Source organism: Phocoena phocoena, chromosome 3 (genome assembly GCF_963924675.1).
Source record: "Phocoena phocoena chromosome 3, mPhoPho1.1, whole genome shotgun sequence".
In the NCBI taxonomy this organism is placed as follows: Eukaryota; Metazoa; Chordata; class Mammalia; order Artiodactyla; family Phocoenidae; genus Phocoena; species Phocoena phocoena.
The window spans coordinates 36387194-36399641 of record NC_089221.1 but is presented as its reverse complement, the minus strand read 5'-3'; the positions used below and the strand labels follow the sequence as shown (position 1 = coordinate 36399641).

At 38.6% G+C, this 12448-nt stretch overlaps 1 protein-coding gene across 1 annotated transcript in view; it reads right to left on the bottom strand.

Annotated features, from left to right (window-relative positions):
* NNT (nicotinamide nucleotide transhydrogenase) overlaps positions 1 to 12448 on the bottom strand; it is an 86588-nt gene that overhangs the window by 37535 nt on the left and 36605 nt on the right. Inside the window, exons 7-13 of the mRNA XM_065875565.1 lie at positions 10438 to 10571; positions 9752 to 9943; positions 9043 to 9196; positions 5508 to 5669; positions 4586 to 4696; positions 3584 to 3729; positions 2151 to 2346 (exon numbers count right to left, since the gene is read on the bottom strand). Of these exons, the coding sequence (XP_065731637.1) occupies positions 2151 to 2346; positions 3584 to 3729; positions 4586 to 4696; positions 5508 to 5669; positions 9043 to 9196; positions 9752 to 9943; positions 10438 to 10571 (1095 nt within the window). The remainder of the gene's footprint in view (positions 1 to 2150; positions 2347 to 3583; positions 3730 to 4585; positions 4697 to 5507; positions 5670 to 9042; positions 9197 to 9751; positions 9944 to 10437; positions 10572 to 12448) is intronic.

Sequence of the window (12448 nt, the reverse complement as noted above, 5' to 3'; positions counted from 1 at the left end):
CAAGAAAAAAAATTTTAACTATGTACGGTGACGAATGTTAACTAGACTTATTGTGGTGGTCACTTTGCAATCTATATATATAAATATCAAATTATTACGTACATCTAAAACTAGTATAATATTATATGTCAATTATACCTCAATTTTAAAAAAGGCCTCTTAAGGTTATTCATCACTGTCATTAATAAGTATTTATCTGCTTCCTGGCAAAATATTCTCTTACAGGGACTATTTCGGCAAGAACACTGGCTTAAATACCCTTTCAAATAGCAGGCTCTTTCAACACACCTCACCAATGCCCAACTCCAAAGAACCCAAACACACAGCATCAACGTTCCTTACAACCTTCGAACACTCTCCCAGACTAACGCTTCTTCAGATTACTTAAAGCTCCAACTAAACCGCTTAAATTCCCCCCACTGCATGAATAACCCAGGCTCTCTTCCCTATCAGCCAACATTTGCCCCTGAGCACACAAGGAACAGCTGGAATATGAAGACAGTCTAGGTTTTCAGGTGAGTGGATGGGAGCCAAGTCCAAAGGTAATGAAATGCAAATACCTGAGTAGTAAACAACCAAATCAGGAGACTCTGAAGGAGTTGCCTGGCTACAGGTAGGGGGAATAGAAGGACTGGGGCTCACAACATTTGCAAAGGTCATGCCTAAACGTTGTCCTGCCATGAACCTACAGCACAAGCATTTTCCTTCAACTGCTTTTCCAGGGACTGTCAAGAAAGGATGCACAGCTTTCCCAGGTAAGTATAAAAGGAGATGTAAAGCTAATGCTGTGCTTGGTAGTATTTAACCACCAGCCCCTCAGAATAAAAACGTGCGTGTGTAAATACATACATGAGTTTTTACTCATAAAAATGTATGCAGCACACAATTTTTAAACAATAAAAATATATACAATACTCTTTACTGTAAGTTTCATATAACCAATTGACTCACAGAATGTTACCAAATTCTGGTATATGTAGCCAACCTAGTGCTTGCAACTGATGAATGAGTGTGGTTCCCACATGAATGTCGGTTGAGATTTTTGTTTACTCTAACAAGTAAGACAAGAGTGAAACAACGAGATGTATATAAGAACTTCACTCACTGTCAACCATGTGAGTGGCAATTTTGCTGAATCTGATCATAGTTTCCAAGTACTGGAAGGATATTTGTTCAATTTTTTTGTGCAATTCACAGTGTAATGACAAAATACACTTTTAAGTTTAAGCTTGCATTATTAATATTTTCTCCATCACCTTACTAGGTATGGACAATTAACAAAACAATAAATGAAACACAGATTCATAGAATTTGTTGATTTCCATGGCGTAAATACAACTGCCATGGCTGCTCTCAAGCTACCAACATGATGTCATTAAATATGGGTTCAGGAAGAGATGTAGAGAAGCCCCATCATTACATAGTATTTCTACCACACAGACACAAGACACATGGATAATCTCAAAAGCAGAGATAATAAAAGCTAGTGAATTCATTAGAAAGTCATGAGTGTTTAGGATTATTACCTTTGTTTCTAATTTATTTAATTTTAAGTTTATATAATTTAATTTTTAATAATAGCTGTGTTTAATAACCAGCTCGAAAGATTCTTGAAAATTTAACAACCAACCCCAGCACACCACTGAATAAGACTGAAAGAGTGTTTTTTCTGCTGGCACGTGTTTTTCACGTTTTTAACAGGTCTCTGAAGCAGAATCTTCTGCTGTTATTTATACCCAGCAGAATAAAAGATGAGCCTATAGATAGTACACATATAAGTATTCCAATTCCCTGTTCAATTATCAGCTAACGGGACAGGGTCAATAAAGGAAAACAAGAACTGAGCACAAGGCATTTCTCAGCCCACTCTTTTGACACAGTTGATATTACTCAGTGTTTCAAAATGTTTACTTCTGAATGAGAATTACACCAACTGTGATGACTTTTTGCCAAAAGAATATTTACTGAAGCAACTTCCATTAAGGCAATTTAATTCCTTCATCAATATGGGCCTCAAACAGAAATATGTATATTCAGAAACTGAAGTGCAATTACTCCTAAAAAAGTATTCTTAAATCTCTGAGCCTAACTGCCGTCAGGTGTTCAAAGGGCATGGACTTACATAAAGGCAGAAACCCACAAGTGCTTACCAATGGTACCGCCCAAAGCCATTGCTCCAGACATCTGAGCTAACAGTTCTGGGCACGGTTTTAGGCCTCCAAGGGTGGCTGCCAGGCCTCCAGCCACCCCAATCATGCCCAATGCATTGCCAAGACGCGCAGTTCCCTGGGTGGAAAGCCCGGCCAGGGCACCAACACAGCACAGGCCAGAGCCCAGGTACACAATCTTTTCAAAGGAAAGGGAAGAGAAAGAGAGAGATTATCAAAACCTTCAGTCTACTAGCTTAAGGAGAACTCCTCTTGAGGAAACATGATTCTCTAAGGACAATTTTAAATTCAGACAATAGAAGGACCAATAGAGCTCTTTTTTTAAATATTTCAATATATTTTCCTATCCATTAAGGATAGGAAAGGATTAAGGATATTAAGGATTAAGGATATTATCATATTAAATACTTTAAATTGTACTTGCAATTATACCATTTATGTACATTGGCTTCTTCTGGACTTGATAGCATACAAATGCATATAAAAGTACCTAAATTTAAATGGAGTTATTATGGGATCTAGACCTGACCTAATGCCATAAGTGAGCCATCCCCTGAGGTTGTAAGTGCCAGAGACAATGCTGTATACTTTACTTATGCTGTAACTCAGTCTCATGAGAGTCACGGGAGGAAAGAATCATCATCCTCATTTTATAAAAGAGAAAACCAGTGCTTAAAAAGGCTACATAATTTTTCTAAGGGCAAACGATCAGTAAATAGCAAATCTGGGATGCAGACATAAGTCTCCCTGACTCACTGTTCTAACTCTTCTCAAAAAAGATTGTGTTCATTCAACAAATAGTTCATGTTAGAAACAGCAGAAACCAAAGGAGACATGATTTTTCAGCTGTCAGAGAGGCTGAAATAGTCATTGAAAAGAAAGGTATGACTGAGTTTGGAACAAAGTTGAGTCTCTATTATAAATTATATTTAGACATGGAACTTTCAAAGTTCAACTTGATTATTTCTGTTTCTCTACACAGCATGCATTTTAAAATTAGCTTTTTAAAATGCACTGGCATAACATCTCCTGGATCCACAGGGGAAGAAAGTAAGTAGGAAAAGGGCTAAGGATATCTAATAATAAAAATTTTTTACTGATTATTTCATTGTATCCCTACAACAATCCAGCCAGATACATAAAAAGGGTACTAATAAACTTCTTGCCTCTTTTTACATGTGGAAAAACTTAGGGACAAACAGGTAAGCCCATCCTCGCAGACTTGGCAGGCCAATCTGTCTCTAGAATCCAAGGTCCTGATTCTTAGAGGATGAGGATGCTCTATTTGACCAAGATGTTTCAAAAGGTACTGTCGTATTTGCTTGATAGAATTTGAATTTTGGTAATGATAACGTTAGGTCTACTTGAGATGAAGACACAGTGCAAAAGTAAAAGCTTTCAAAAGAGACTCTTACTTGTTCAATGTTATAACCACTGGAGAGGGCAGCTAAGTATCCTCCAACAAAGGTACCGGCAGGGAGCAGATACAGGTAATTGTGTTCTGGGGGGTCGGTGGGACGTTTGAACATGTCCAGCATTCTCTGAGTCACCAGAAAGCCACCTTATCAAAGTAAATATAAAACAGAAAGAGGTATCTCATTGAGCAACATAATTTTTAAAGGGCTACAAGTTTTCTATTTTAAGCACATCTTTATCATCTAGGAATAAATATCATTTTAAGTAACATTTTAGAACCTCGAAATTAGAAGTTATTCTATTATTCAAGCCAGTTACATTGAAGGGAGGAACCCTTAATACATTTAGGAAGAAAATTTGCTCTCAGAGTATAAAACCAACTATTTCTGCATGACTAACAATAAACAGCCATTCAAACAGCTCGGGAATGCAGAAGATCAAAGGCCAGGGTTTTTCTTCTAATAGGTTATTCTGTTTGTTAAACCCTATAATAAGTGATAAAAGAAAAAATACCATATCAGCTGGCACCAGGTCTGTTTGGACACGTTAAAGAATTTATAGCTACAAAATATCATCAAATGAGTTTCATATACAAGTGATGTGCTAGGCTTTCAGTTTTCAGGAACATAGGCCAGGATAAGGCAAAAGGCTAAAGTTTTATCTAAAATTATACCCATTTAAAGATGTTATGGTGATAGCTCTAAGTCAGCTTAATTCAAAACTATGCATTAAATAACTTTCCAGTTAACCTGTAGGCATTGTAGTTAACCTTTGGGGCATTCAGGGGGAGGGGTGTTCTCTTATCAAATAGTTTCTAAAACTTACCAATGGGCAAAATAACTAATTTTCCTTCACACAGAGCATTTATCATCTGAGTGAAACATTTTTTAAAGGCATGATTAAATTCTTAAAAATCAGGATGTTTGTTTTATATTAATTTATATTTGCTTCTCGTGTCTCCACTAAAAATCGCACTCTGGGTTCTTTCACTGTCCTCATACCTGCAATGTTGACAGAGGATATGAATGTAGCAAGAGCAGCAAGGCCCTGAGAAGTTGTGGAAGGATACAAATGTCCTCCCATCAGCACCAACCCACCAACTGCGGTCAACCCTGGGAAGAAAGCATGGATATATTAAACAGTAGCTAATAGTCGTGCTGCCAAATCAAATGTCATCGCTGAAAGACCTCACAAGCACGTGCACCATAAAGGAGAAAGTTCTCACACACATTCTCACTAAAGTACTTTTGTGGGCAAAGAGTTACCAAAACATTGTCTCCTCTTGCATAAGAATTTTAACCTTTACTTTCTAGCTCTGTTCCCCTGATAAAGATATAAATCAATAATGTTACTAGACAACATTGTTCATGGTGCAAAGGGACCTCTGGTGGTTACACAACTGGAAAATACTATGCATGAATAAATATATGATGGTGAAAGCCCATAGCTTTGGGCTTTCCTGAGCACAGCACTTCTTGGAATTGGACCTGTTCCCGGTGGAGATCCTGAAAGCCATGCCTGTGCAAGAGATGCCCACTGGGGCCATGGTTTCCAAGCCACAGCAGCTCCCACATCTGTCCACGTAGCTGTGTGGACCCTGCATGGACCATGCTGCTGCTGTAAAACACTGTTTCCAAATTTTATCAGAGGAATCCCTTCTTTAAAGGAAATCATAACTGAAAGAAGGAACAGTAGCTCTGCACTGCTTGCAACAGGAGCAGCCCAAAGGTATGACACACTCCATCGGCCTCTCACTTCCAACCCCACCTCTGCACCCTCTGGGAGCCCGAGTCACCACAACCACCAAGATGCCAAGTCCTACAATTTGGAAAACACAGACTTTATAAACCTCATGGAAAGCACTCCTAGAGTTGAATAAGCCCTTGAAAACCTAAATTGAGGGAAAACAAGAGGCGAACAAACCTGAGATTGCATTAGTCACAGACATCAGTGGTGAGTGGAGAGCGGGGGTCACTCCCCAGACAGTGTGGTAGCCCACAATGCCAGCCAAGCCAAAAGTGGTCACCATCTGGGAAAAGGCTAAATTGGGAGCCGCAATGCCCAAACCCAGTATCCCAGTGAGACCTAGAGAAAGAGAGGAAAGAGTGTGAGTTCACATCCACGAGTTCAACCTCGGGAGGATTAAAAGCACACACACACCCACACACAAACAAACGTGTGGGATAGTCAATGCTTTAAAATTCCACACCCTTGCCAGTAATGAGATTTTTTTGAGATGTTCCATGACTGGGAAGAGGGGTGGTGAAAGGGAGTTAAAGGTATTGCGAACAAAATTCAACTTCCTGACCACCACTCCCCAAAATAAAATAAATTTTAAACATCTAGTAAAATTTATGAGTCACCTTAATAACAATTTGCACATTTTCCTCTGTATAACTTGTCCTCTTCCCCGTTTTAACTTTCACTGACAGTGCCACATGTGTTTATACAAGTGTTTTTATTCCAGAATTATAGGCCTATAAAGGATCTACCAAAGCATTTTCTACTTGGGCAACACACAACCTTTATAAGACAGACTTCTGTGAGGCCAAGTTCATGTCACTCTCAGATTTGGCTGAGGAAGAAGGATTTTAAGAGAGTAGGAAGGATTTCATTCACTCCAGCACCTCCCCAAAACATATGGCTTCCACCCACCCGGGACAGAAGTTTTGCAATTGCTCCTGAATCTGGACTGGACTGCTGGCCAGGGCAGTCAGCTCCAGCCTCAACACTAAGTCAGCAAACAGGATTTTACAAAGAAAAGGAAAAAAAAAAAAAAATACGAATTAAATTAAGAATGTGCAGAATACAAACAGTCAGCTCTCAACATACATCTTTAATTATCGCCTTTCCTAATAGCAAACATGTGGATGGCTGTTCTGCAACAGAGGAAAGGGTTACCTAGTGGTCAGTGAAAACCAAATGATAATGGGTGACCAGAAAGCTGGAATTTAACTTTTTTGAATAAGGTACTTTTATCCCTTGATATAAACTATTTCTTTATAAGTGGCATAGCTGGAACATTAGCAGTTGACATTCATTTTACTTTACATCAGTCAATAAGACTGTAGTTTTAAATTTTTTTTTAATTTTTTTCACTGCCCCACACAGCATGTGAGATCTTAGTTCCCCAACCAGGGACTAAACCAGTGCCCCCCGGAGTGGAAGCACGCAGTCTTAACCACTGGACCACCAGGGAAGTCTCTGTAGTTTTAATTTTTATTTTCCTACCCACATACAAGATTTCCAGTGTTCCAATGGATGGCCTGTTAACCATCTGGAGGGAGAGTTAGACAGAATATTGTTTTGTGTTTCAGTTAAACATCAGAGAAGGGCTGTGCAGGGTTATATTTAAGGACATGTTTTCTTAAGCCAGACTGCCTGGTTCAAATCCTGGCTCTACTGCTTGTCAGCTGTGTGATCTCAGGCAAGTTACTTAACCTCTCTGTGCTCCAGTACCCTCATCTGTAAAATTATTAACCCTCTCTGTCGTCATCTGGAAAAAGAAAATAATAATATGCCCACTTTACTGAGTACTTACAAGGAATAAATGAGCTAAGGCATGTTAAAGTGTTTTAGCACAATGCCTAGCACTCATTAAATGCCCACATTAGTTCAGAAGCACTAAATTACCATAACCTGCAGTCAATTGTGTTGGGCATCTAAGATAGAAATCCCACATCTGAAGGTTTTCTTTTCTTTTGTTTTTTAATAAACTTATTTATTTTATTTATTTATTTTTGGCTGCGTTGTGTCTTCGTTGCTGCGTGAGGGCTTTCTCTAGTTGCGGTGAACAGGGCCTACTCTTTGTTGCGGTGCATGGGCTTCTCATTGCAGTGGCTTCTCTTGTTGCGGAGCACAGGCTCTAGGCACGTGGGCTTCAGTAGTTGTGCTACATGGGCTCAGTAGTTGCGGCTTGTAGGCTCTAGAGAGCTGGCTCAGTAGTTGTAGTGCATGGGTTTAGCTGCTCCGCAGCATGTGGGATCTTCCGGGACACGGATCGAACCTGTGTCCCCTGCAGTGGCAGGCGGATTCTTAACCACCACGCCACCAGGGAAGCCCCAGGTTTTCTTATTAACTATTTAATAAACTAAAGTCTTTTCTATAATACATTCAGTAATGTCAAATGTGCTACATTTAGTTTATATAACAGAGGAAAAAGAAAACAGAGAAAAAAAGAAAAGGGAAAAAAAGCAAATCACATTCTTTGAAGAATGCTAGTCAAATAGATTCCTAACAAATACACAACAAAAATGCTTGGTTTTATTATAAAGGAGGAAGTTTTAGGGTACAGAAAATAAATATAAAGCCATCCTTTTATTCACTGGACTATGCCAATGCCATATCTATTAAAATGCAATAAACCTTGACTCAATAAACATAAAAGAAACCTAGAAAAATAAATCATCATTCATGCCTCGCTACATTTCCTTATGAATTGTAAAGAGAAATGGAAATTTACAACCCTGCTGACAATACTCTCCATGCACAATACAGTAATATGGTTTCTTTTTTTTTAACAAGTAAGAGCAAATAGGGACACTGCTCCATCTATTTACAATGTTCACAACTAAAGGCTTTTTCAGTCATTTTGCTGAGACTTGCTCTTTATTCGAGGAGAGTTACATATTTAGCTTTAAAACAGCTGGACTCACATGGGAATTTGGAGAATGCTGAGGCTACAAGAATTCTGTGTGCTTTGTACTGGCCCTTATTCTTTATAGTTTGCTTTTGTTTTGTTTTTATTTTGGCTCTAAGCAAATCTAAACATTTTTACTTCATTCTATGCGACAGAAACCAATTTAAAATCAAATATCCATATTTCAGACTCTAACAGTTCATAGCCAGAATGAATATTTATCATTATTTTACGATAATTCTTTACTGCCTTCATGAAGGTGAATTAGAAAACAAAGAATCTATGTTAAATTGTAAAGAAAGAGATAAAAATTTTTTAATTGAATTTTTTTTTACTAGGTGAATAACTTACTATTTATTCTTCAATGCAAATATTTGGTTCCCCAGTCTTACCCAGAGGTGCAGATAATCACAAATGATGTTTTATAAACCACAAAAAATAAACCAATAACCACATTTACATGCACTTAACACCAACACAATCTGTCATACATCAATACTCATTATATTTGATATATATAAAAATATTAACAATATTTTAAATGTTTTCTATAAAAGTATTAACAGCCTATGTATTATTTCACACTCATTCAATCCAGCATTTATCCCAGTGCCTGCATCTCTGAGGGTACACAATGCAGTCTCCACATCCACAGAGGTGGGACAGATGACATGTATGTGAAAATTGCTTCTAACAGGCCCAAGTCCTGATGGAATCCAACAAAGGACAACAGCATTTCATTTACTAATTTTGACAATTAATACATAACTCACAAAATTCAAAGAATTTGGACTAAATCTTCATAGATGGGACCCTCACCTGCTGTATATACAGAAGCTGATGTCATCGTCTTCCTGAAGGGTGTGACAGTAGCTGCTTTTTCAGCCTCCAGCTCAGCCACTGTCCTCTGTTTTACTGGGGCACCTTGAGGAATATTTTTCGGTGTGGGAGCAGGGAAGATCACTTCGCCATCCTAACAGAAATCAGAAAAATAGCACTTTTTAAAGTCAATCCAGCATTCAGTCAATCCAGTGTTGGGGAAAAACTCTTCTTTGAAAAGTAATTTTAAATAAATATAGAAATTCACGTAATTTATAGTATCACTTTATATAAATATATATCACACATGTATATAAATAATGTCTGTGTCATGCATACACACATAGATGTACAATTAGTACGTGTGCAGAACATATAAGGAAGAATACAGAACAAACTTAAAAGCAGATAGGTGGGGGAGGGGGAATATTTAATTTTTACTTTATTCAATTCTGGGTTTTTTGTCTGTTTTTTTGTTTCTGTTTATCAAAAGCAATGCATATTTTAGGTGAGTCACACATGTATATAAATCTTGCAATATTTTTCTTTAAACTGTTCTACATTTTTAAACAATTTTTATTGGCATAAACCCAACACATCGATACTTTATTAGAATATATCCCAATTCCAAAATAGGATCGTTCTGTAAACAAAAATCCTAAAACAAATATATAATGAAAACACAGGAGAAACAGATCTCTTCACTTACCTTCATCACTACAGTTCCTCTAATGACGTGACCCATTGTACCAAAGTCAAAGTCATCTTTCACTTCAAAATAAAAATTGTCTTTGTCAGAGCTGATGGCCTTCAGGAGCTTGGTGATGTTGTTGGAATACAGGGTGCTGGCCTGAGTGGCCATTCGGCTGGGAAGGTCCGTGTAGCCTATGTGAGTAATCCCCTAAACAAACAAAAATATAGTCAGAAAGGTCTGTTACTAAATGCCCATATTCTTTCTTAGGACAGTTCTCAGTCAAGGCTAAGTTCTGAAATTACAAATCTTTATAAATATACACACACACTCACAAATACATATTTCAAAAGGAGCTTTAGGGCTTCCCTGGTGGCGCAGTGGCTGAGAGTCCGCCTGCCGATGCAGGGGACACGGGTTCGTGCCCCAGTCCGGGAAGATCCCACATGCCGCGGAGCGGCTAGGCCCATTAGCCATGACCGCTGAGCCTGCACGTCTGGAGCCTGTGCTCCACAATGGGAGAGACCACAACAGTGAGAGGCCCGCGTACCGCAAAAAAAAAAGGAGCTTTAAATGTGACTGTTTTTAAGTTTAGAAAATTTCAGGCCTCAGTTTCTCTAAATATTTAAAGCAATAAACACCCTCTCACAAATCAATAAAGGTATAGGAACAGGTTCATAGATAGAGGAAGCTTTGTGCTGTACCTTATGAACATAAAGTTCTCCTGGCTTGGTGGTTTCAAAGTTTCCGCCAGCCTCAGCAGCTAAATCCACAACAACTGAACCCTCCTTCATGGACTCGATCATTTCTTTACTAAACAAAACGGGAGCTTTTTTACCTAATAAAACCAAAGAAAAGAGTACAAATTACATGGTAATTTCTTAAAACTTTATATTCTAATTATTACAGTAGTCTCTGGGTACCCAGGAATTTAACATCTGAATATATAACTCTTTCAAAGAGACCCGCTAAAGTTCATAACACAGGTGAGACTGGTCAGTCTCCTAAGGAAAAAATAGGATGAGTGTGAGCTGCAAAGCCAGTAGGTGGGAGGGAGCCGCTTAGCCAGAGAGCAAGCCTTGTCATTTGCTAAGCATGGAAATTTCAGCTAGCACTGCTCTTCCCAACTGGTTTACACCCTGTACCACTCATGAAGAGATCAACATTTTGCCTGTTTCTTTAAAAATGCATAATAAATAAGCTAGTAAGGAAACTATGTGCACCCAAATTGGACGATTCATAAAGATCACAAATGTCAAGGGAACATTCAATAGTAATCTATGAATGACAAAATAGAGTATTTCCAGTCGTCTTAACCAATGTCACCAGATTTTCCCACATGCTATATTAATCTACCTTAATTTAACACAGGATAACTTCGAGGAGAGACAGGGAAGTGCCATGAAATGGAAACAGTAGGATACCACAACTCCAAAAAAATCTTAGGAACCACTCATACACTTTTATTCCCACTCAACAACTATTTATTCTGCACCTCTGGTGAGTCGAGCTCCATGCCTGGTGCTGGGAGTGTACTGGTAGATAAACAGAAAAGATCCCTGTTCTCAGGGAGCCTGCCCCTCATGAGATATTTCACATTTTATAATAAATCGTTTACTAATTCTTACATAGAGGATAAAGCACTAAACATAAGGATTTTTCAAGCTAACATAAGTTAATATGTTCAACAGGGGTCCACACTGTGGGTATAATACCTTGTTCAAGTTTCATAAAACAGTGTAAATATCTAAGCCAAAAGAGAAAGGAAATAAACTTGCGAGATTGGCCACAGGAAAGCAGAGAATTAATAGCCTAATTATCTTTTTTTTCTTCTTTCGAAAGTTTTCAACTCTGTGTCTACAGAATTTTAGTAAAAGCACTGTCAGTTTTATAAATGGAAATCAACTCAAAGTAAAATTTGCATGATAATAATCTGCTTTTCAATCTACTTGACTGGAATATATGTGATTCAAAAAAGAAAAATAACCTTTTTTTGTAGCACATGTGAAAAACAAAGTTGTAAAGATACGTGTGGGTGTACCTCCTTTCTCAATGCGAACCTTATACTTCCAAGATCAAGTCCAACTCCTAAGCCTCCTATTACCCAAGACCTTTCTCCCCGGGCTGAAGCACTCTTCTTAGCATTTCTTCTCACTACTGCCCCACTGGACCTTCTGCTCCAGCCACAATGGTTTGTTAGAGAAGCTCTGGTTCTCTCTTCTGGGTCTCCATGAAAAAGAACAAGAATGAGGAGATCTTTTCCCAAAGACAACACCCTTTGGTCCTGGTAGTTTCGCCACTTCTCAAAATTCTCTGGAATTACGTATTCCTTTCCTCTACCCTCCCGCACTGTAGTCCACTAAAGGTACCTTGAATACTTAAACTTTACTCGAGCATGAGAATTTGGGGATGCAAACAACAGCATCTGAGGACTCGTCCCAAACTAAAGGTCATGCTGACCAGCACTGCAGTGATGTAAAGCTCTGGATGACGTGGCTGCATCTACATAAAGTGGCGAGTTTAAAGGGCTAACCTGTACTTTGCAGGTATTTACTGTCATCACCACCCACCCCCAGCCCTTGTCCAGAGCCTCTTCATTATTAACCAGACTCTCATTTGCCACAGCCTTTCCTCCCACCTTACTTGTACCCTCCAGTCTTAGGTCGACGTGCCTTAAGCTACTCTTCTGGCTAGAACCAAGTTGTATCCAGGCAC